The following is a 24,009-nucleotide window of genomic DNA, read 5'->3' as shown; positions in this document are numbered from 1 at the left end:
TGTGAGCGTGTGTGTAAGCCACTGTGAGTGTGTGCGTGTGTTATAAGAGTGTAAGCCACTGTGCATATGCCTCTCGGTTTATATATGTGTGTATACTATGGACATGGCCCTACGCAGGGACTTCAATTAATCAGCCATGCGTTAGCTACATGTACGTAAATTATTATTACTATTATATTACCTTCGTTTATAAGGGGTCCCCTGCTTGGGCTCAATGGATGGAATTCAAACCGGCGCCATGATTCTAAGGGGGCAAAGGACAGCACAAAAGGATCGCGCGTGTGGCCAGGTGATGGATGAAAAGCATATATTTCTGCCTACATGTATATTCTTCTATCTGCGGAAAGTGCCACAAGTTGTTCATACAGAGAGACGAGACCCAGCCCGCGGCCAAGAACAGCCAGCGAATCTGTGTTTGGCCCCCTCCCTTTTTGACCCTGCCCTCCGCCCCAGAGTTCGTTACCAACAGACTACCGTATTCTCTCGTAAACTTCGACTGTGCATCTCCCCAGAATTAAACCCTGTCTTGGATAGGATAAATACATGTAATTGGCTAATTTTCCTCGAGATTTGCGAGAGAATACGAGTACGGTAGTGATACTACTAGCAGCACTGCAGTTAGTCTATCATCAGTCTGTCGTCTACTGCTTGGCCGACGACAGCGGGTGCATGTTGATGTGGATGGTCTTGGCGCGCAGATAGGCCCTCAGGCCCTCCTCGCCGCTCTCCTTGCCGGTGCCGCTCTGCTTGAAGCCGCCAAAGGGGGTCTGGGCGCTGGTGATGAAGACGCCGTTGATACCGACGGTGCCGGCGTCCATCTTGTCGGCGACGCGCAGGGCCCGGCCCAGGTCGCTGGTGTAGACGGAGGAGCCGAGCCCGTAGCTGGTGTCGTTGGCCAGGCGCACGGCCTCGTCCTCGTCGCGGAACGTGTTGATGGACAGGACGGGCCCGAATATCTCCTCGCGGTAGACGCGGCTGCCCAGGTCCGGGTTGAGGAAGACGGTCGGCTCGATAAAGGTGCCCTGGTCGCCCAGTCGCCCGCCTCCCGCCAGCACCTGCGTGCCCTCGGCCTTTGCGTGGTCCAGGAAGCCCATGATGCGCTCAAACTGCTTGCGGTCCGCCACGGGGCCGTACACCGTCTCAGGCCGCAGCGAGTGCGCCATCTGGAGCCGCGCCGCCTCGAACGCCGCCTTGACGCCGCGCACGTACTCGTCCGCCACCGACTCGTGCACCAGCACGCGCGACGACGCAAAGCACACCTGGCCCGAGTTGCGCAGGAAGCCGGCCGACGTGTGCTGCACGGCGTTGGCCAGGTCCGCATCCGCAAACACCAGCGCCGGCGACTTGCCCCCGAGCTCCAGCGTCACCGTCTTGAGGTTGGACGCCGACGCCGCCTTCATGACGGCCCGGCCCACCGCCGCCGAGCCCGTAAAGGCCACCTTGGCAATGTCCATGTGGCTGGCAATGGCCGACCCCGTGGGCCCGGCGCCCGGCACGATGTTGACCACGCCCGGGGGGAAGCCGGCCTCGGCGAACAGCCGCCCGTACTCGAGCAGCGCCAGCGGGCTCTTCTCCGACGGCTTGAGCACGTACGTGTTGCCCGCCGCCAGCGCCGGCGCCAGCTTCCACGCCGCCAGCCCGTGCGACCCGTTCCACGCGCAGATGCCCGCGCACACGCCCAGCGGCTCGTACTGCACCAGCTTATACGACCCGTCCGCCTCGGTCGGCATGAAGCTGTCGCCCCGGATCTTGCCCGCCCACCCAGCGTAGTACCGCCACACCGACAGCCCTCCCGCGATCGCCTTCTTGGCCACGCTGACCGGCTGCCCCATCGCCACCGACTCCAGCTCCGCCATCCGCTCCGTGCTGGCCTCCAGCAGGTCCGCGAACCGCAGCATCAGCCGCCCCCGCTCCGATCCGGCCGTATTCCGCCACGCCGGGAACACCGCCTTGGCTGCCGCCACCGCCTTGTCCACGTCGGCCTCGCTGCCTGCCTGTATTTTGTCCGTCACCAGCGAGTCATCGTTGGGCGAGTAGATGGACAGCGTCTCGCCTTTGACAGACGGCACGTACTGGTTCCCGGGGAGTGGGGGTGTCAGCGCTACATAACCGTCTCTCCAACGTACCAACGGGCCTACACTACTGCCTCGGCTGTGGGTTCATGTAATGTACTTACCTCGCCGTTGATGTATAGGTTCGTCTGCGTGATTGTGGGCGTCATCCTTGCTTATTGTTGTTGTTGTTTTTGTTATTATTGTTGTTGTTATTGTTACAAGTATTGTAAGTAAGCTCGGTAGTTAAGCTGAAGGCTGTTATGGATTACAGAGAGAGCCAGCCGAGCTAAGGGACGAGGTAAGTCAGTGGCTGTTGTTGATTGTAAACAATAGGAGTCAGGCAAGCAGCAGTAGCAGTGGCTGGCCGCGTTAATAAATCAGTCAGTTAGTAGCAGTAGAAAAACCTCTGCCTCTAGTATTGGATCATTTGCGTCTGCGAGCACGGCTGCTCCGTAGAGTTTGTCCCGGCACTGGGTTCGGCGGGGGCCAGGCAAAAGTAGGACAGGGCCAGATTACGGGCACTACCTACAGTATGCGCTGCACACGCCAGCCCCGCCGCAAACGCCCAACACTGGCGCCATACGGGGATGGATAGTAGTGGGTGAGTGAGTGACTAAGTAAGTAATGCTGGGCCGTGAATTGCGAGCCATGTGTTTGCGCAAACAGCTTATTGTGTAATACTATGATTCATAGATAGATAGATACTGTGAGAGGAAGGAATTTACATGTATCAATATACAATGTGGTAGGCAATAATCTATAGGTAAGGAGTAGTATAATTAGTAATTCTGTATTAAATAGGTACCTTATGCTTCTGTCTTAGTTAAGGTACTTAGGGTAGATACATAATATACTTATGAAGTCCACGTAGTTTACGCATTACTTGGAAGTATAGAGTACTAGGTATTTACTTACATGTATATACCTGCTTACTTATTATCCTTAACTACTACTACTACTATTATCACTGCTGTCATTACTATTAGTATCACTATTAGCATCACCACTATCAGCATTAGCATCACCTCCTCCAGGTCCTCTACTACCGCCTCCTCCTCCTCCTCCTCCTCCTCCTCACCCGTCTCGTCTCTCAACACTGCCAACCCTCGTCGCTCCCCCATTAGAATATGGCCACGGCATTCGAGGGACTCGCCACGCCCCCCGGCACATGCGTCGGCATGCTTACGAGGAAGAAGCTCCAGCGTCCCAGCGCCTCGCAGCGCTTGCTGACCTCCTCCAGATCCCACATCTCGCCAATGTTGCACCCCCAGCCCGCCAGTAGCACCTCGTGCAGGCTCCAGTCCAGCGGCGTCGGCCACCGCTCGAAGCTGGGCTGGTCGCTGGCCACGGCGCTGAAGTTGTCCCAGATCCACTGCAGCGTCCCGCTGCTCTGCTCCAGGCCGCCCACCGGCGGCGGCCGCATCATCCGCAGCTCCGCCAGGCGCTCCTCGCTCAGCGCCCGGAACGCCGGGAACCAGCCGCTGCGCACAACCAGGATGTCGCCGAAGCGCACCTCGGTTCCCTGGTAGGCCAGCGTCTCCTGGATCCATTCCAGCTTGATTGCGCAAGTCTTGAAGTTTTCAAACTCGCCGTTGACCGCCCGGGCGCCCTCGGGCGTGTCCTTCCACCGTGCAAAGTCCACCAGTACGGCCCGTCCCGTGATGCCGCCGCGCTGGACCACCTTTCCCATGCCCAGCTTCTCCGTAGTGGCAATCTGCTCGAGAGTCGTGCCGTTGTGGAACAGCCCGACTTTCTGGTACGCGTAGTGCCTGAGCCCGTCCCACTGCGAGCTAGTCTGCGTGTTGAAGGACCACGTGTCGTCGTGCACCATCTTGGGCTTCTTCTGGTACATGTCCTGCTGGAACGCCTGGCGCCCGAACAGAGGCTCCGCGCCCTGGAAGCTCAGCGGTGCGTCTAGTGCCACTCGGATCCCCGTCTTGATCTCGCTGGCGGCGGCGGCGGCAATGATGTCGGGCGTCTGGCGGTTGAGGAAGCCCACCTCGTCGTCCGGCCCGTACACGCCCCAGGCATTGAGGCGAGACAGCGGGTTGTCTTTGTTGACGGGTAGGCTGGAGAATGGAATCGGCGGTCCAGACATGGCGTCGACGACGGGCTGGCTGGCTGGCTGGTTTCTGTTGCCTGGCAACTCAGAGCAGTGCTCAAATACATGTATGTACTCAGACTCCTTAAATGTTGCTTGCTGCGCCGAATCTCGGGCTCCGGTAGACGATGAGAAAAATACGGAGATGGATATCTCAATTCTAAACTATCTGGTATGTGTTAAATCCCGTCTCTTCGAATCCCCATCTCCCCCGCCTCGTGTCGTGTGTCCCTCCCTCCCCACCTCCGAATCGATCGGTTCGGGCGTCTACGGCGTCTCAGCATCTACATGTAACTGGCGCACCTCGACACAGCAACGGCTTGCACCGATGCCTCTGACATCAAGATACATGTAATTCTACCGCGCACGCCCGGCCGTGCTTTTTGCTTCTGTGAGCTAGCCACGAGGTAATCATGTGATGGTGCCGCGTTGATCTGGCTCCGCGAAGATAACTGACGTTGAGTCGCTGCCGTTGCTGCATTGCCCAACCGATCAGACTTTCCCAGCATTAACACCAGACATCCATCATGCAATTGTCGGAACCCCTAAACCACCCTGACAAGGGCCTCAGGCCCGTCAGAGTCGCCAACTGCTCCGGTGCCCAGCTGGACCCGGGCTGGCAGATGAAGAAGCAGGCCGAGCTCGGGCAGGTCGACTTCATCACAGGCGACTGGCTGGCCGAGAACAACCTGGCCCAGGAGGCCGAGTCCATGGCCGCGGGCACCGGCGAGGGCTTCAAGGCCAACGCATGGGATGCTCTGCAGCAGAGCATCGACGTCATCGCGCAAAAGGGCATCCGGGTCGTCATCAACGGCGGCGGCCTCGGCGCAAAGGCCCTGGCGGTTCGCTGCCAGCAGCTCGCAACCAGCAAGGGCCATCAAGTCAGGGTGGCTTTCGTGTCCGGGGACGACAGGCTGGAGGACGTCCGCCGTTGGACCTCGCAGCAAGGGAAGCTCCCCTTGTACTTCCACCAGGATGTTGATGTTCAGGGCAGCACCCACGCCTGGGGCGGCCCGGAAAAGAACCCGCTCCTGGCCTGTCGCGCCTATCTCGGGGCACGGGCTATTGTCGACGGTCTGAGCAACGGCGCCCAGATTGTCATTTGCGGCAGGGTGGCTGATGCTTCACCCGTCATCGCCGCGGCGTGGTGGTGGCATGACTGGGCGAGCACCAACTACAACGAGCTGGCTGGGGCTTTGGTTGCAGGGCACCTCATCGAGTGCTCTGGCTACGTGACGGGCGCCAACTTCTCCGGATTCCACAGGTATCCCCTGGACCGCTTTGTCGATGTCGGATTCCCCATTGCAGAGATCGACGCCGACGGAACGTGCGTCATCACCAAGCACCGAGGCACCAACGGCATGGTCACCGAGGACACGGTGCGGTGCCAGCTTCTCTATGAGATTCAGGGCAACGTCTATCTCAACAGCGATGTGAAAGCTATCCTGGATGACATCGAGATAGTGGCTGCCGGCGAGGACCGCGTCAGGGTCAGTGGCGTTGTGGGCCGCCCGCCGCCCCCGACGACGAAACTGTCCATCTTCTACAAGGGAGGCTTCGAGGCCGAGTTCCTCACAAACGCCGGTGGATATGCGACGAGCAAGAAGTACCTCCTGTACGAGCGACAGATGAGATACCGCATCGCCGAGGCTGGGCTGCAGGACGCGTTTGACGTGATTGACTTCCAAGTGTGCGTGTGCCGCGCGCTGAGCCCCCCCCCCAATACATGTATTGAGTGCATCCCGATTTCGAAGCTAACCTGATCACTATGTTGAGTTGAACTACAGAGTCGGCAAGCCACAGGATGACCCTCAGAGTCAGCTGGAAAGCACAACATACTGCCGCACTTATGTGCAGGCGCTTACCCAGGAGCCTCTCCTGGCGTTCCGCAAGATGATCCAGAATGAGTCCATGCAGCACTTCTCAGGTCAGTGGCTAATGCGGCAGTTCACTTGTATTGCACGGGGGTGGTTTTATCTAACAGCAGCAGGTCGCTATCAACCGCAGGACTCGAGAACGGGCAACCCGAAACCCTTCTACGTCTACTATCCGTCCCTCGTACAGCAGAATGACCTGCATGAGGCCGTGCACTTCTTAGACGCCAGTGGCGAGGTAATTCAGACAGTGGAGTCTTCACCATTGGCTCAATCTGAACCTGTTGAACCACGCGTGAGCTACGATTCACCATCGCCGGTGTCTCTGGCGTCTATGGGCCCAACCGTCTCCATGCCTCTAGGTAATTTAGCACTGGGCAGATCCGGCGACAAGGGACCGAATCTGAATTGCGGGCTATTCGTTCACACGGCTGAGGTGTGGGACTGGTTCCGCTCCTACATGACCATTTCCACTTTCCGGGGACTCATCGGCCGCGACTGGAAAGATTCATATAGCATTGAGAGAGTGGAGTTTCCCAAGATTTACGCGGTACACTTTGTCATCTATGGAATTCTAGGGCGCGGCGTTAGCAGTTCTACGCTGTTGGACTCGAGAGGCAAAGGGTTTGCGGACTATATACGAGCGAAGAGGGTTCCTATCCCCCAGCGGTTCGTACCTTACTGCTGGGAAGAAGATTAGAGAGAAACATCCATAGATCAGTGACTCAGATACAAATAGCAACAATAGTAGTAGCAAATCGGATGCCATCTTCTACTGCTCTTCAACATAACTGATGGTGTACATACCCTTATGTAATTAGATGCTGACTGTCAAGAAGAAGCCAACTTTTTGGTTTAGTCCCCAACCTGCGCTGTACCCGCCTGATGGAGGCGTCTTTTCTTCCTTGCTATCGTATTGACATGTAGTTACCACGGACGGCACTCACGCTACACTGCGTGGCAGCCAAGGAAATTGTAATGTACATTTGGTCGACGTTGGAAGTACCTCATTGTACTTACATGTATGCGGGGAGGCCGATCCAAACGCAACAGACGCCCTTGACGCCGGACACGCAATTGTAGTCCATGAATTATCGTGCCTGGCATTAGTGTTAAACTCTGATCCATGGGAACAGTCGGGCCCCACATACATACTTTATCCATAAAGTACACCTCCCGAAACCCTTGTTGCTGTTGATGGTGAATCTTCATCGATACATGTAGACATCAAGGAGTTCTGCTTCACACGAAATAAGTGCAGTTGCAAAGATGGCCTCTATGTCACATATATCGCCGGTGCTTATTGCCAATCGAGGGGAGATTGCAGTCCGGCTCATTAAGTCTGCCAAGTAAGTGAAGAATTCCCGGATACTAGTGCAGTGGTCGAAGAAGCCCTGACAAGTTAAAAAAAAAAAAAAGAGCTCTCGGAATCAAGACTATAGCAATATATACGCCAGTGGACCAACAATCTCTTCATGTTCGTCTTGCAGATAAAGCGGTGCCGCTGACTGGAGGAAACGCCGGTGGCTACCTGCAAACGTAAGTCGTGGGGAACAAAAAAGCGCTTTGAGATCCTAAACTCATATGCTCAACAGCGCGGAAATTTTGGAAATTTGCCAGGCAGAAAATGTTGCCAGCGTAATACCTGGCTATGGCTTCTTGTCGGAGAACACCGACTTTGCCGAAGACGTAGTAAAGGCCGGCATGACATGGATTGGGCCCAGCTCCGACACGATCAAGTCATTCGGAATCAAGCACACGTCTCGGATTCTCGCGGAAGAGGCTGGCGTTCCTATTGTTCCAGGAACCAAGGACTTATTGAAGAGTGCTCAAGAGGCGAGACAGGCGGCAGAGGCGATCGGATTCCCGGTGAGTTCGCATGAAGTAGTAGGCTGCATTTCGACTCATTCCATTCACATCACAGGTCATTCTCAAAGCTACAGCCGGAGGTGGTGGTATGTAAGTCTCGGACCTTTCAACAGATCGCATTGTTTCCCTGCTGAAGTCTATTTTAAAGGGGCCTCCAAGTTTGCAATAACTCGGACGAGGTGCAGCATTACTTCGAGACCATTGTTTCAAGAGGCCAGACGCTGTTCAAGAATGCTGGTGTCTTCATGGAAAAGTACATTGCTCAGGGTCGTCACATCGAGGTCCAGATCTTCGGTAACGGGCTGGGCGATGCCATATCCTTCTTTGAAAGAGAGTGTTCCATCCAGCGTCGTCATCAGAAAGTCATCGAGGAATGCCCCAGTAAGTTTCAAATAGACTTCTTCGTGCAAGCAGAAGCTCCTGATGGCAGCTAATTCAACGGTGCGGATAGGTCTATTCGTGGGGAAGACTCCAGGGCTCCGCCAAAAGCTGAGTGATGCGGCCATTCGGCTTGCCGAGTTGGTCAAGTATAAGTCCGCCGGTACGGTAGAGTTCCTAGTGGACGATGATACCGGCAGCTTCTTTTTCCTTGAAATGAATACCCGTCTGCAAGTGGAGCATGGAATCACGGAACTGTGCTACAACGTGGACCTTGTCGCCATGATGTATGAACAGGCGGCCGCGGAAGCCTCGCCACTTGGTGGCATTAAGCATCTGAAGCAACGCCAGCCAACTGGGCCACAGGGTGCAGCTGTTGAATTGCGGCTTTACGCGGAGAACCCAGTTCGCAACTATGCGCCTTCGCCCGGTCTCTTGCAAGATCTAGAGTGGGCTAAGGGGGACATCCGTATCGACACATGGGTGACGAAAGGTACCAACATATCGGCATATTATGGTGAGTCAACTACATAGTAGAGCACGGGTGGAGTAACGGAGCAACTGCTCGGCTGCTGTAGGTTTTTGCGCTGACAGCCGATGACCAAGATCCCCTGCTTGCCAAGCTCATGGCACATTCGCCAACTCGGGAGGAAAGCAGCGAGAAGCTGATCCGCTTCATCGACGATTCCGTTATTGCTGGACCACCAACAAACGCCGACTTTCTGCGACAGATCCTGGCATCACCGCCATTCAAGGCTGGACAGACAACCACAAACTTCCTCTCGACCAAGTTTAACTACAAGCCTTGCGCAATTGATGTCATCTCGGGGGGGCCTCTTACACACATTCAGGACCTCCCAGCCTGGTTTGGTGTACGAAATGGCGTACCTGAGTCCGGTCCTATGGTATGAACACGAAACATCTCTAACACGTCCGCAATTCCTTATATGCTAACATCTGTCACAGGATCCACTGGCATTCCAGAGTTAGTGCCCCAGGATAGAAATGGCAGATGTGACACGCTGACAGAAGTATAGTCGCGAACATCTTGGTTGGCAATGAGCTAACCACGGAGGCTCTGGAAATGACCGGTGCTGGCCCGGAACTCCGCTTCTTGGCAGACGCCCTGGTTGCCGTCAGCGGGCCCGATATTGCCATCGAATTAGATGGTGAACCCAAGAAATCTTGGGAGAGCTTCGCTGTGAAGGCTGGTCAGCGGCTATCACTTGGGAAAATCAGGGGTAACGGTTGTCGGGCATACCTGGCCATCTCGGGGGGCTTTCCGTCTGTGTAAGTGTGTCAATGGAGAAGCCCATTACGGCAACGCTTGCTAATTGTTCTACAGCCCCAAGTTCATCGGCTCCAAGTCCAATGCAATTGCTTGCAATTTTGGCGGATATCAAGGGCGAAGGCTGGCTGCAGGTGATTTGATTTTCATAAAGGAGCAAGATGTCAGTCGGCTGTCTCAGTTTACAAGGGCCTTCCCGTCTGATCTACTTCCCAAATACGAGTCGGACTGGGAGATTTATTGCGTCCCTGGTCCACACGATGTAGGTTTCCTGACCAACAGTGGAATTGAGACTCTCTACAACACAAAATGGTATGAAATGACGCTGCGAGGTGGTCTGTATGCGCCATTTGCTGACGTATCTTGAAAAATACAGGAAAGTGTCTCACAACGCCAGTCGAAGCGGTATTGCGATTGTTGGCCCAACGCCAGAGTTCAGCCGCCAAGATGGTGGAGAGGGAGGAGGCCATCCGAGCAACGTTCTCGAATATGGCTATCCCCTTGGAGCCGTGAATTGGGCTGGCGACGCGTGTGTCCTCCAAAAAATGCCAATTCCAATAGAAGGATGTACTCGGCTAACAGACTGCCAACAGCGCAAACATTCTGCCATTAGAAGGCCCAGATATGGGTGGTTTCATATCCACAAATACCGTTGTTCGCGCAGACTTCTGGCGACTCGGCCAAGTATCACCTGGTAACACCGTCACGTTCAAACCTATCTCTTTTGATAGCGCCATAGAGCTGCGTAAACGTACGATAGATTTTATATCGGCGATTTCTGAAGCCTTTAAGCGACCTGGAGGCATCAAGGATTTGAGACCCCTTGATTGGGTTGTCCCGAGCGACCATGTATCTGCTGTCATCAAGGAGATTCACGAGACAGATTCACGACCACCAACGACGTACCGACAGGTATGGCTGTATCTATTATACCATGGCGTTGAACTATCTTCTAACAAAAAATGCTGAGCCTAGGCTGGTGATACATACATTCTTGTGGAATATGGGCAGCAAAAGTCATCGCTCAACCTTCGGGGTCGTGTAGAGCTTTTGGCCAATGAGATAGAATCCTGGAAAGACGATCGCATCTCTGGATGTGTCGCCACTCACATCAGTAAGTCGGATCATGACGCGTCATAACAGGCCTCACTGATGCTTCTTTCAGACCTCCTCGTTCAGTTTGACGGCACTCGACTACATCAATCTGAGTTGATGGAGAAACTCATAAAGGCCGAGCAGAGAATCCCAGATGCATCTCAGGCAAAGCTCCCTAGTCGAATAATTCGACTACCATTGGTCTGGGATGATTCTGTGACCAAGAAGTACATTCAGGACTACGCTGAAGCTGTTCGCTCTTCTGCTGTGTATTTGCCATCAAACATTGATTTTGTTGCTAGAAATAACGGAATCACTGCTCAGGATGTCCTTGATACTTTCATCAAGGCTAGATGGATCTGCGTCTCTGTTTGCTTTTACACTGCTGTCCCTTGTATCATCAACTTGGATCCACGAAAGCAGCTTAGATGTCCCAAGTGGAACCCTCCTCGAACAGCTACGCCAGAAGGATGTGTTGGTGTTGGAGGTATCTCAGCATGGTATGAATCTCCCCGTTACCACCCCTACGACTCAGGACATCCACTGACGAAGGACTGCACCCGATAGCCTGTACAACTCGCTATCGCCTGGCGGCTTCCAGATGATGGGCCGTTCTATTCCAGGCTGGGACTTTTTCAGCCTTAATAAGCAGTATCTAAGAAACAAGCCTGCTTTTTTCCGAACATTTGACCAGTTTGAGTTCTATCAAGTCTCGGAAGAGGAATATAACAAATTTCTCGATGACTTCCACGCAGGTCAATTCACATACGACATTCAACCTGCTGAGTTTGATTTGAAAGAATACAACGAGTTTTTGGATAGCATTCAAGATGATTTGGTACAAGTTCGGAAGAGACAAGACGAAGCGGCTGCGGTATTGGCAAAGGAAGAAGCTTCTCTCCTTGCAGAATGGAAAGCTAGTAAAGCAGCAATGGTTACATTTGTCACTGACGATATTGAAAAACTCAAAGCTGGTACGTTGACTATATCCTGCGCCACTCTTGATTCAATCGTGTCTTTCCTCTGCGAGTAACCCATCCAAGCATACGTCAAATGATTAACTGAACCCTCTCATAGATCCAAAACTCTCGTATATTGCGTCGCCAATGAACGCCAACGTCTGGAAGCTGCAGGTTAAGGAGGGTGATATCATCCAGAAAAACCATTTGATTACCATCCTTGAAGCGATGAAGATGGAGATCAGTGTCTTCAGCGAAGATGAGTTCATCGGTACCAGAGTAACCAAAGTCGTTCAGAAACCAGGGTCCATTGTTTCACCAGGCGATCCAATTTGCTTCGTTGAAGAAGTTCAGTAAAAAAAGAAAAAGGGCTATAGAGCATTATAGAATGTCCAAGTTTCATTTGCTGCTGTAAGAGGTTCAGCTTGGTTGCATCTACAGCAACTATCGGGGTGAATACATGCAATCCGAGGTCCAACAAACAACAGCTCCAAGACTGTTCATAGCCGTCAAGACAAGCAAGGTCAATCTAGGACACAAGATGTGTAGACTCAGTCAGTGTGGCCAAATGACATGGTACGAACAGTCAACTTGAGTATCGCCAGTTGTAAGCTTGTTGTGCCAAATGTACCAAACTTGTATCGTGCTGTTCTCGCTCTGCCGCTAATCAGAAAGCCACGTATGATTGATATTAAGGTTTTCTGCCCTAGGCGCTGGAGTCGCCGCACACGTCTACGAAGATAGAGTTTACTTGTGCCAGGTGGCTGAATGAGCATGTTGGCAAAGCCACAAACGGGGATGAATTTACGCAGATGCGAGGTCGTCGGACTTTCACGTGCTGCGCATCATTTTTCCGTCCTCATCTTGTTCAAATCATTGTTTAAGATGAGCCGTGCTTGCTCTGACAGTAGCTACAGCTGCTGAACCACTGCCTAGATGGCCCCATCTGAAAGTCAGCGCAGAGCGCTTATCATCATCACGCGATCCACAGCGTCGCTGTCGCTTGTGTCCTCAGTGTTCGTCGTGGCAAGCTTCTTACTGAGCAACCGGTTTAAAACCCCGATCAATCGACTCATCTTTTACGCGACATGGGGAAACATTATGATCAATATATCGACCTTTATAAATGTCGATGGAGTCAAGGCTGGCGCGGGTAGCTCACTCTGCCTATCGCAGTCGTTCTTCATACAATGGTAATAGCTGTCGGATCTTAACTCGGCCCCTCCGTCGATTATCTCTCAGTTGTCGCTAACTTGTGTCTAGGTTCTTCGCTTCCGATGTTTGTTGGAACCTCTGCTTGGCCTGCAACGTCTATTTCACAATTTTTCGACGCTACAGCACCTCTGACTTACGCCGTCTTGAATTCCCATACTTCCTTTTTAGCTACGGGGTTCCATTTATACCCGCGCTTGTGTTATTCTTCATTCACACTGAAGAAAGGGGTTACGTGTATGGACCTGCAGTCGTAAGTTGCTTCCTAGGTTGACTGTTTATCTTGCGTCAATGCGTTACGCTTTGTACAAGTAGTTGACAGGAAATCAGTTGTGGTGCTGGGTGAGCAGCCAATGGAGATATCTGCAAGTAGTTGTCTTATATGGTCCGGCTTGGACTATCATCGTCTTCGTGTTCACAATATATATTGCTGCCGGTATCAGAATATACTGCCGCCGCCGGCAGGTGCTGAAATTTGCAGCCAGGGGCGGCACAGTAGTAGCTGACGGGATAGTTCGATCCAATACGACCAACGCTACGCCGATTGAACCCTGTGGAGAGCTCTCATTCGTTGCCACTAGGAGCATCCCGCCACAGCTGAATAGCGCTCAGCTCGATGACATGGACGAAGAAGTTCTGGTATGTCACAGTTCGTGGGAGAATACGGCTGTTCCACTGTCAAGTCATGGAGGTGTTATGTCGCGACCGAGGTCTCATCTTTCGCCTTCGTCACTCTGGCACAAATTTGATCGAAATCATCGCATGTCAGTCAGATCAGCTCAACCTCGACGACGCCAGTCATACCTGTCTGAAGCATCCTCTGCCTACGTCAAATACGCCAGTCTAGTTTTCATCTCCCTTATCGTCGTGTGGGTGAGCTCAAGTTTCCACCTTGTCACTCCATGGATTTCTAGCACTTCATACTCTCTAACATATTTTGACTGTAGATACCATCGAGTGTCAACCGTCTCCTCCAGATCTTCCAGTACCCATACCTAGTCTTTGGTCTTTTGGTTACGCAATCTGTTGCAGGGCCCCTTCACGCGCTCTTTAACAGTTTGGTGTACATTATCACGTCTTGGGACGCCTTTAGGAGCTTGATGAATGATACCGCGCAATTGATTAAGAGCTTCATTCATTCTCTGGTTCCTAATTGCCATAGATAGCCGCAGGCATGCCAATTTCATGCCAATGTATATTAATGTGGTCCAAAGCATATGTTTTATCATTAGTAGACATCTTGAATTAATTATTCATGTCAATCAATAACTCATAAACAAGTTTTCTTACTGGAGAATTCAGTTACGCTTCAGATATGTAATCAAGTGTTATGTGCAGGCAAAAGCAGCCAGCTCGTCGGTTGTGACGGAGTAGCTTAGATAATTAAGGTAATCCAGAGGCATAAGACTAACCAGCTTTATAAATTATATCACTAATTTATAACAAACTGATCTTTATGTGACTTGAATAAGACTGAAGAATCCAAAACCTCTCTTGTCTCAGACTTAATAAAGTCAATCTGCATATGGTTTTTATCCAGAAGCTTGACCTTAGCGAAGCTGAAGTCCTTATCGTTACCGTAAGCACTGAATGGTAGGCTATCACCTAAGTCAGCCAACCCTTCAATGTTTCCGGCCCCTCCGTTAACGATATACATAGGCGCCTTGGGATCGTTCATTCCGTTAGGGTCGGCGGTATTATTATACATAGGGGAAAATCTCTCAGCGTTGTGCTGGTGACCGTTTAACAACCAGATCCACACCATACATGTATACAATTTCTTCAAAAGCCGCTTGGCATTGCTGGCACTGGTGGCCACCGGTAGCGTAGAACGGACAGTGGCCTGAGACGAGGACCCAAGGAGTGATGTTTCGGTCGACTGATGTAAGATAGCTTAATTAAATAGGCATGGTATTAGAAGCTGTAGAAGCGTAAGTTATATAGAGTGTTTTTGTATTATAGTAATCTAGGGATATAGTAGATAACTTTATCACTAACTTAGTAATAGGGCTTAGTATAGGTTATATCAAGTTAAAAGCTTTAGCTTATGAGAAAACTTTTGAATTGAAGTAGCACATCTTCGTTGCCATCTCCTAGATGATATATGTGATTCTTTAAGTATATAATGGCGTATACGAGCAGAGAGTGGCTTGAAAGATGTTTGGCCGCCACCTTTGCTTGTGAAAAGGTATTGCCAGCCTCCGTTTGGAGAATGGGAGCTGAATGCAGATGATTCGGCAACAAGTGATTACAATCTCCACATCTCCGTCAGCTTCAGTAAGGTAGTAGGGCTCGGCAACTTTTTGTAGGAGGAACTCTCGGGCTGTTTGATGTATCAGCTGAACGATTCTATCTAGAGATGAGTCTCGCACCTACAAGCAAACTGGTCAGCACAGATATCCAGAGACTGAAAACTAGCAATACCAACCTCAACAAGCCCCCCGCAAGCCGATAATATTCCACGATCCAATTCAAGAGGTCTGTTGTCATGAAAATTATAACTAGACAAGTCCATTTCTTGCGAAGGAGAAGGGATTGCCAAGACGTCCTGAAGTTCTGCAACTGAAATGGGCCTCTTCGGAAAGGTTACCCAATAGAATATTTTTCGTCCTCGATCTTGTTGATACAAGCCTTCTTGGTACTTCGTGCTCAGGGAGAGTATCATTCGTTGGTAAAATCCATACTTTCCACCAAGCTCCATTGGTAGTTGAAAAAATATCCTGGTAAGTTCAGCTTTGCTGCTGAGGCCGTTGTCAAATCTATCCAAGACTCTTCCATATCCAATATCAGATGCCATGCGAAACTTTGGCAGTTCCATGTGATTCGCCGGAATTGTTTCCCAGTTATATCCTGGTATTTTCGCTGAATCAGGCTCCACGACACGCTGCATACGTTAATATTTGTTCTTTTTGGTAGCCTGTGTGGGATAGGCTTACACGTTTCAGAAAACGTATAGGTGGTTCCTCAATGAAGGCGTGAAGCTCGATGGGCTCGGGGCTACTCCGGCGCCTTACAACCATGGTATGAAATCCGTCTTTGATGTTTGCTAAAGTCTCAGAGTTTCTCCTGAGAACACCCAAGAGTTTCTTATTTGGCTTGTTGACGAGGCTAACAACGTTCGCTACGGCCGTTACGAACCTTTCGAAGCTCGATGGGCTTGGGGCCTTGAAACCTCACACAACGCTATATCGCGCTAACTATTCGCATTACATGTAAACGCTCGCAGTACAAAGTGTTTAGGCACATGTGTAAAACCAAGCACATGTGTGTACCTGAAAAGGCGGGGCGGGTTGGGCACATTCATTGTTCCACAGGCAGTCGATAGCCTCACCCTTCAATATATCAGGCAGAAAGGCCATTACTATGAATGTGGTCCTTTTCAGTGAACATCTTCAGAGTCTAAGCTGTTCCATCCATGTGTGCGATTTCTCTGAATCTCATCACTCGTCCGATATAGCAAGGGCTAGACGGTGATCTACACCATAAGATTTGCCTGATAAAAACTACAACGGCGGCTATTTAGGGCCTGTCCTCTCAATCCTGGAATGCAGAGTATTTGGGTTACTTTCTCATGTAAGTGAATATTTAATTTTAGGTAGGTAAGCATAGTATGGCTGTTTCGCATATCCTGTCCAGATTTACTACTCTGCTAGAACGCGCATTCAACCGCCCCGCATTCTCGGAGACTTGTTTGTTCACAGATTTATAGCAAGTCACTGTGAGATTGGACTGGATGTATTGCAACTGGGCATCTTCTAGGGTGCTTATATACATATTTTTTTCTCTCTATGTATAGTATTTGTTGCACTACACATTTCCTCTCCCCAGCCCATCTGAAGCATCTTCTTCCACGTCTCTTCCAGTACCAGACGCCGTTGCTGCGGAGAATACTTGAAATTATTTATCAAAACATGAGATTTCTTAGAGTTATGGTGTATCTGGTGGCTTCGATAGACATTGGCAACGTAGGGTGGCTTCAATGCTTGAGAAACGCGTTGCTCTTGTAACATACGTCAGCCATATCTTTATACCCCAGAATTTTGACGTTTTCCTATCAATTTGATCTAGAGGCTGCGTCTTTACTTTCTAAAGGCAATTTTTTTCAGTCTAAAAAAGATACCTAGAAACAAAACGAAACAAATAGAACGTGATACGACATGATTCGCTCTCGTATGATTCATTGCCTCGGTATCTGACTATCAAGTACTCTCTTACATAAATGATACTGTATATCCTTCCGAATTGTTCCCAAAATAATGACTAAAAATCTTACATTCTACCTACTATATTAATTGTTGAAAGTGAGGGTGAGGCGAGAGTGTTTGCAATCACCAAGAACAGCATCTTCGACTAATTGGGCATATACTCCATCTCCAGAGCTAGTAAAGAAATTTCCATAAAGTACAAGACGCACCTGTGACTCATGAATCTGTCTGCTATACGTATTGAACTTGGAGAGTATTGTATTTCTTCTTGTATAGCTATTGTTTCTTTTAGACTGTAGGCGGGTATATTCAGCATATTATACCATAGCGTATACCTCTTAGGAAAAATACGAAGTGCATGGATCTAGTATATGTGCGAGAGAAACTTAACTTGCGCATATGATACACCAATCTGTGAAAAGAGTATCTATCGCAGATTAGTTTTCAGGGCTGCTCGTTATCACCACCATCAAGCCACCACCTTCGAAGTGAGTCAATACGATAACGTACTCGAAGCCAAAACCTGGAAGCTGCGGGAAGGATGGCGTTCTTTTGTCTTTTAAGATTGACTATAAGAGAATTCGTTCCCCCCGAGGTTTTTGTTTTCTTTTTCTCCTCCTACACAACCACATCCAAACAGTCAGATCCAAGCATTCAGCTCAAAGCATCCAGCTTCAAGCACATATTTACAAGTTCTAAGCTCTAAGCAATACTCTGAACTTCTATACTCTCATACTCTTCTGCTCTTCTGCTCTAGCAGCTATCTACTACTCTCTCTACTATCTTCCACTCTCTCTACTATCTTCCACTCTCTCTACTATCTTCCACTCTCTCTACTATCTTCCACTCTCTCTACTATCTTCCACTCTCTCTACTATCTTCCACTCTCTCTACTATCTTCCACTCTCTCTACTATCTTCTACTCTCTATTCTTTACCACAAACAAACAAACACAGTCACAATGGGTTGCTGCTTTTCTGCCCCCAAGACTATCACATCTGCTGGGTTTAAATCTATCCCATACACAGCCACTACTCCTGGGCCTAAGCCCTTATACTACAATCCTCACAACGGGCACACACACCGCAACTTCTCATCAGCCACTCATGAGGGCTATGAAGGCGAGTACTGCCTGACATGCCAATGTCTGAGGTGTGTGGACAGAAGAGCCAAGGGCTTCAAGTGGTCACATCGGGAAATGTGAGGATTGGGAAATGTTCAGCATTTGGAATTGTTTAGCATTTGGAATTGTTTAGCGTTTGGAATGGTTTAGCGTTTGGAATTGTTAAGCGATTGGAATTGCTCAGGGTTTAGAATAGTTAAGCGTTTGGAATTGATAAGTGTTTGGAATTGATAAGTGTTTGGAATTATTAAACGTTTGAAATCGTTCAGCCCTTGTGCCAGATCTGGTAACCACTGGATTGAATAGTTTTATACTCGTTAACCAATTTTCGAGTTCAATTCTTCTAATACAGTCTTTTCCCAAGTGATGTTGAATGTAATTTGCCCAGTAGAACAATGTCGGGTAGCAACATCGTGTCCATCTCGACACAGTGCATCATGTTTGTGTACACGCATGTAAACAAACAAAACAAAGTTTTCGAATAGTGACGCGTCCCGTTGATTACGTGTAGGTACTTTGATGATATGGAGAGTATTACGTGTATTTCCAGAGATACTCGTATCTTTGCTATAGGGATTCATGTTGGTATGTCTTTGACGATGGGTTGGCAGAAATGATCGATACATGGCCCAGCCGCATTGTCCCCTTTCGTCAATTTATCTGGGCAAAGCTCAGGGCAAGGTGCTCAATATCACCTATGGGCAGTCAAGCTTTCTTCCCTGAATCCCGCGTGATTCTTGACGAAATCGGCCACAGTTTTCGGATCCCGTTTGGTTCGATGTATGTCGTTATGGGTCGTTTTGATCTGTCACTATCCCATCTTACGGCGATTTTCTTGACATATTAATGGGATGCGGCAAATCCCAGCCTCCGTAGTGATTTTCTTGCGTAAATCTCCTTGCTGAGCGTCGTGCTGGCAATGTCGACAACCTTGGGCGTTACCTATACTAGACTGGAGTGAGTATGTCTGGCATGTACTGTCCAACACACCGAGACTGGCCGGTGTTTAGTAACAGTGGCACACTAGTTATGCAAAAGTAGAATAATGCGGTACATTAGTCCAAGAAAGAGAGAGAGAGTAGCCATGACAGGTTGTTTTCTAGGTAGTTATTGGTTGTGTATGCTGGAGGGTTGGTGGAGCGGGACATGGGAGGATGTGGCTACTCCGTAGAGGCAGCGGATGTCCAATGCTATTAGTTAGGCTGTATAGAATAGCTAGAGTAAGTCAGCTTCAATCTATTAAAGACACATTAAAAAGCAAAGATAAAACAAGTTACCGATAAAGATCTCGGATCTCGGCTACTTGGACTTGGATCTTACGTGCGCATTGTCCCGCGAATAAATGCATAGAAGCAGCACTCCCTGTTAGAGCAGCGTTTTGGTGTCAATGATAAGACAGAACAATCCTCCCGTGCCTGATTTGGAGCCACGTCTTTATTGGCCCACTAGGTCTAGAAGAAGTGGACACTGGCTGTGGTCTGGGGTCGTATTATGGCATAAGAATGGGCTAGTATAGACCCGTCTCACTGCTTTTTGCATCGGTGCTTTTCGTCGTCATCTTTGGGCTTCTACCGATCCGACACGACACGAGTTCACAATCTCATTCCCCCTTAAAACCCTATAATTGTGTCTTTTCTCTCTAAAGATCTAAGATGATACGTGATTTCTGAATTGTTGGGTATAGAAGGAGAAGTCTGGACAGCGGCCATGAATTTCATCAAGAGGATTGGATATGCGGTGCTTTTGGCACTCTACGTGGGCGTCTATCTACGAGTGAGTTTCCTGATGGCAGGATACTGCACTGAGATGAGTTTTTGCTGACCAGTTTTTTTTTTTTAAAGGTGTTGCATTGGAAGAAGCAGCCAGTATTACGGGGCGTAAGAGAAGCTGATGAGGACGAGAATGAGAGGGAGTTTCGCTGAGACGGAAGGCCGGAAGTCATGACAAACTGCTGCGAAGCTACACGAACACTGCTACTAGTAAAGAGGAGCAAATGTGGAACATGAATTCAATACTGCGCTATCTTTCTATTCTCATGCCAGTTCTTACCACGCCGTCGATCCGCCATCAACCCGCAAATCAGTGCCCGTAACATATGAGCTCGCGTCCGCTAGCAGAAAGATTACGGCCCCGCGATACTCGTCCGGAGTGGAGATTCGTTTGAGCATTGCTTCTTGCCGCCATACTGAGGTCCATTCTTCTTTGGCGAGGACGTGCTGTGTCATGGGGGTTTCGATGACGCCGGGGCTGATGGAATTGACGCGGATGATTGGGCTTGAAGGTGAAGATGGAGATGAAGAGCCCCATTCGCCGGCGAGGGAGCGAACGAGTTGGTGGACGCCGGCTTTGGATGCGGAATAAATTGCTGTTGGGGTAGCCTGGGGGAAACAAGACGGATTAATATGAAGTTGTTTTTGCAAGTTCTCGGGCATGTACACCATATAAGAAGAACAGAAGAGAGAAGCAATAAACTCAACTCACCTTGTTGGAAATGTACCCGCTCATGCTCGCCACAAACACAAAGCTCGCTCCCAGACTCTTCCCCTCATGATACTGCTTCGTCACAACCTTTGCCGCTGCCTGCGCAACATACAAACTACCAGCGAGATTGACATCCAGTGTACGTCTCGTTTGATCCTCGGGGTAAACTATGGAGTCGCCCACGGTTCCAATACCGGCACAATTGATCAGACCGCGGACGGGATATCGGGCTTGAGCGGCTGCTACTTCGAAGACGCTGGTGGTAAGAGATTGGGAGGAGATGTCGCAGGCATGGTAGGTGAGGTTGCGGGAGAGGGACTTTGCGAGGGATTGAAGGGGTTCTGTATATATCGTGTAAGTAAACAGTGATTTAGGATGTGTTGTCGTTATTATAGCGGTTTGGTAGTTTGCTTACCCCATGTTGTTGGCGTCACCTCGCCGTAATCGATGGCTATGACATCGCCGCCGGACTCGAGGATGGCTCTCGTGAGTTGCGAACCGAGACCGCCAGTCGCGCCAGTGACTGAAGATTTAAATTAACATTATTGTTGTGAACTCGGGTGATGTTAGACAATACTTGCCTATAATTGTTCTGTCATGTAGGGAGAAGAGATTCGGGGTGCTGGTGTTGACGAGGGTTTGATCGGTGCTCGACTCTGTAGAACCCATGATGGTGTGTATGCTTATGTTTGATCTCGTGAGGGTGATTCGTCCAAAAAATTGTCATTGGTGGTAAAACATTCCTTTTTTTTCGTGACATCAGCTGCCGTTATTATACTCCAACAAATAATTATCGCGATTACCACCGCTCTATGCTTACACGAAACACAGATTGTGCCATCTATCGGCCTCGTTCCGGGCGGCGGCCCCAGTTGCCGCCGGCCACCTCAAACTCGTATTCTAGCAAAGAGAACGATGCCAGGCAACTATATGACAAATGGTCAATTAGTAAGAGAATCCTGCGATGATCCAAATGTGTTGTCAAGTGATCCATCTAGTTTGTGTTTGAACCGAGAACTTGGTCATTACAAAGCATGATCATCCCAATTAGTCTGAGCAACATGTGGATATTGAAGTTATTGAGGACAGTACGAAAAATAGTCGTAAATCTTCCCACACTTGATGTATAGTCGTGTGTGCTCCTCTCACGCCGATTAAATGCAGAGTGGAACATACAGTGCATAGCTCAACTCGACATGTCACACCACAACTACCATATCCATCTTTCTAGTCCTAATCTATTCTTCCAGAAACCCAAAAAGGACAGATTACCAAGACGAATTGCCAATATCGGTCCAGTTTTAGTCGAGAATCCCCCCAACTCTTACACGATAAAAACCGGCGGAGCGGCGGCCCGCCAACCCACCAAATATTTCTTACACCGGTAACGCAGCGGAACGGCGGCCCGCCCGCATTAGTCACGCGGCTGATATGTGCCCACCCAATTTAAACTTGGGAGCTGGACGCAACGAATGCAGCAGGCGAGCCGAGGCGGGGGAACACGAGAGTCACGATGCGGTGGTTCGTGTGGGTTCATCCTGGAGCTGATATCCGTGTTGGTTTAACCGGTGGCGGGTGTATGTATTATCGTCAAGTAAGCCCAATTAAGTAAAATAATGTAAAGAAAATAAATGCACAAGAGCATATATAACGTTGCCATACCTACTCCTGTCTCCTCCCATCACCTCTAAACAGCGTCACAGCTTCACTTACACCAACACCAACAGTTCCATCTTATACCAAAGACTACCTATCGTATATACAGCGTTAATTGGCATTTACCTCATCAGCCATGGCTCGCTCCATGCTCCATCGCCTCGAAGACCTTTGCAACGTCGACGTCGACAGCGCTGATACGGAGCTCATCAAGAGCATCCCATTTACACCACACAACCGTACATCTTTGCCCCTGTCACCAACTTTCATCATTGCAAGACGAACAAAAGACTGACATAATAATTGTTTGTCATCCAGAAACATCCAATCAAGCCATCATCACAAACGAGCTCCTGGCTGATGAAGCTCTCCTGAAAGATCTTGTTAGGCAATACGGCTCTCAGGGGTGGGAGCGAGTCTATGACCAAGCTGTATGTTCAACACACTCCTTCTCCTTCACCCATTCACTCCCCAGCTCCCTCCTTCAAAATTTTCCTCGCTTGATATGAAAACTCCCATGCATCATCATCACCAAAAACTCACAAAAACAACCAGGCCGTCGCCCTCACAGCCCGCAACATCCCCCTCCTCTCCGGCCGCGTCCTCATCCAAACCTCCCTCCGCCACATCTCATCCTCCTCTGCCACAATCGCCCACGCCCGCACCCTCGCATCTCTCTACGAACAGGCCGGTGTCTCCCGCGACCGTTTCGCCATCAAGATCCCCTTTTCCGGCCCCGCTGCCGCCGCCGCACAGGTGCTCAACAAGGAGGGCATCCGGACGCTTGCCACCAGCGTCTTTTCGCTCGAGCAGGGGATTGCGGCTAGTCAGAGCGGGTGTCTCTTTATTAGCCCTTATTACAATGGTACGTCTAATTATACGAAATTGTGCGGCGCTTCTTGTAAGTCATTGTACGGAAACTGACAACTGATCGAATTAAAAAGAAATCGCAGCACATCTGGACTCTTCTCTGCGTCTCGCTTTCGAAGATCCCGCTTTAGAGGTATAAACACATTCTATTGCTTCTTTCCCTTTGCAAGTAAAAAGCGTTAGAGAATTATCAAGACATTCTAACAGTCGAAATAGCATCCCATGTCCCCTCGTGTAATCCACATCCTCGAGGCATTCGCCAAACAATATCGAGAAACAGGCAAAGAACAACCCATCATGATCATTGCAAGGTAACTTCCACCCGTTCACCCCAAACAAAACAAAAACAAAACGAAAAGGAATTGTACACTAAAATACAAGTCTGCCCTTTGACGAAAACAGCCACTTCACCCCGGCGGAAATCATGGCCATGGCCGAGCTCGGCTGCCCACACGTCACCATCTCGCCGCACCTCATCCGAACTCTCCTCGAAACCCCTGACAAACTGCCTCCCCTCACCACCAAGAAGCCCAAGGCTGGCTATGCCGAGTTCGCCACGGTGCAGCGACTCACAAAACTGTCCACCATGGACCCCTTTGCTCGTCCGGACTGGGACGGCAAGCTGGCGAATATGCGGACCGATTACGTTGCCAACGACGGCGAGAAGCTCGATGAGGCCATCAGGAACGATCCCATCGCGGCGAATAGGTTGAAGGATGTCGAGATATTCTTCATCGACATGGAGAACAAGGCGAAAGAGGCCATTGAGAAGGAGATTGCTGCACAGGGTTTGTAAATACCACACATAGATAGCCGACCACCATAGAATTAAATGACAAATAAA

At 50.0% G+C, this 24,009-nt stretch overlaps 6 protein-coding genes across 6 annotated transcripts; 3 read left to right on the top strand and 3 right to left on the bottom strand.

Annotated features, from left to right (window-relative positions):
* Positions 1-641: 641 nt before the first annotated feature.
* T069G_04620 (aldehyde dehydrogenase family domain-containing protein) lies at positions 642-2,221 on the bottom strand (the record flags this gene model as incomplete). The annotated part of the gene is made up of 2 exons (XM_056171830.1): positions 642-2,072; positions 2,177-2,221. 2 exons carry the CDS (start codon positions 2,219-2,221, stop codon positions 642-644), a joined length of 1,476 nt encoding a protein of 491 aa, XP_056028688.1.
* A 953-nt stretch (positions 2,222-3,174) lies between these two features.
* On the bottom strand, positions 3,175-4,152 carry T069G_04619 (putative cyclase domain-containing protein; the record flags this gene model as incomplete). Its single annotated transcript, XM_056171829.1, has 1 exon — positions 3,175-4,152. One exon carries the CDS (start codon positions 4,150-4,152, stop codon positions 3,175-3,177), a length of 978 nt encoding a protein of 325 aa, XP_056028687.1.
* A 530-nt stretch (positions 4,153-4,682) lies between these two features.
* Positions 4,683-6,729, top strand: T069G_04618 (acyclic terpene utilization family protein atuA domain-containing protein; the record flags this gene model as incomplete). Its single annotated transcript, XM_056171828.1, has 3 exons — positions 4,683-5,845; positions 5,943-6,082; positions 6,140-6,729. The coding sequence occupies 3 exons, from the start codon at positions 4,683-4,685 to the stop codon at positions 6,727-6,729; spliced, it is 1,893 nt and encodes a 630-aa protein (XP_056028686.1).
* Positions 6,730-7,298: 569 nt separating this feature from the next.
* On the top strand, positions 7,299-11,975 carry T069G_04617 (carboxyltransferase domain, subdomain A and B domain-containing protein; the record flags this gene model as incomplete). Its single annotated transcript, XM_056171827.1, has 16 exons — positions 7,299-7,378; positions 7,449-7,568; positions 7,625-7,898; positions 7,954-7,988; positions 8,047-8,279; positions 8,350-8,793; positions 8,883-9,181; positions 9,243-9,261; positions 9,314-9,566; positions 9,622-9,876; positions 9,941-10,093; positions 10,158-10,476; positions 10,540-10,678; positions 10,730-11,159; positions 11,227-11,633; positions 11,737-11,975. 16 exons carry the CDS (start codon positions 7,299-7,301, stop codon positions 11,973-11,975), a joined length of 3,699 nt encoding a protein of 1,232 aa, XP_056028685.1.
* Positions 11,976-20,203: 8,228 nt separating this feature from the next.
* On the bottom strand, positions 20,204-21,308 carry T069G_04616 (enoyl-(Acyl carrier protein) reductase domain-containing protein; the record flags this gene model as incomplete). Its single annotated transcript, XM_056171826.1, has 5 exons — positions 20,204-20,536; positions 20,640-20,738; positions 20,823-20,980; positions 21,055-21,162; positions 21,221-21,308. 5 exons carry the CDS (start codon positions 21,306-21,308, stop codon positions 20,204-20,206), a joined length of 786 nt encoding a protein of 261 aa, XP_056028684.1.
* A 1,123-nt stretch (positions 21,309-22,431) lies between these two features.
* On the top strand, positions 22,432-23,961 carry T069G_04615 (transaldolase/Fructose-6-phosphate aldolase domain-containing protein; the record flags this gene model as incomplete). The annotated part of the gene is made up of 6 exons (XM_056171825.1): positions 22,432-22,534; positions 22,614-22,726; positions 22,851-23,160; positions 23,240-23,298; positions 23,382-23,476; positions 23,568-23,961. 6 exons carry the CDS (start codon positions 22,432-22,434, stop codon positions 23,959-23,961), a joined length of 1,074 nt encoding a protein of 357 aa, XP_056028683.1.
* Between the last annotated feature and the right edge of the window lie 48 nt (positions 23,962-24,009).

The sequence above is a fragment of the Trichoderma breve genome, chromosome 3 (assembly GCF_028502605.1).
Source record: "Trichoderma breve strain T069 chromosome 3, whole genome shotgun sequence".
In the NCBI taxonomy this organism is placed as follows: Eukaryota; Fungi; Ascomycota; class Sordariomycetes; order Hypocreales; family Hypocreaceae; genus Trichoderma; species Trichoderma breve.
The sequence above is the reverse complement of the archived record's forward strand: the minus strand, read 5'-3'. Positions and strand labels throughout refer to the sequence as shown.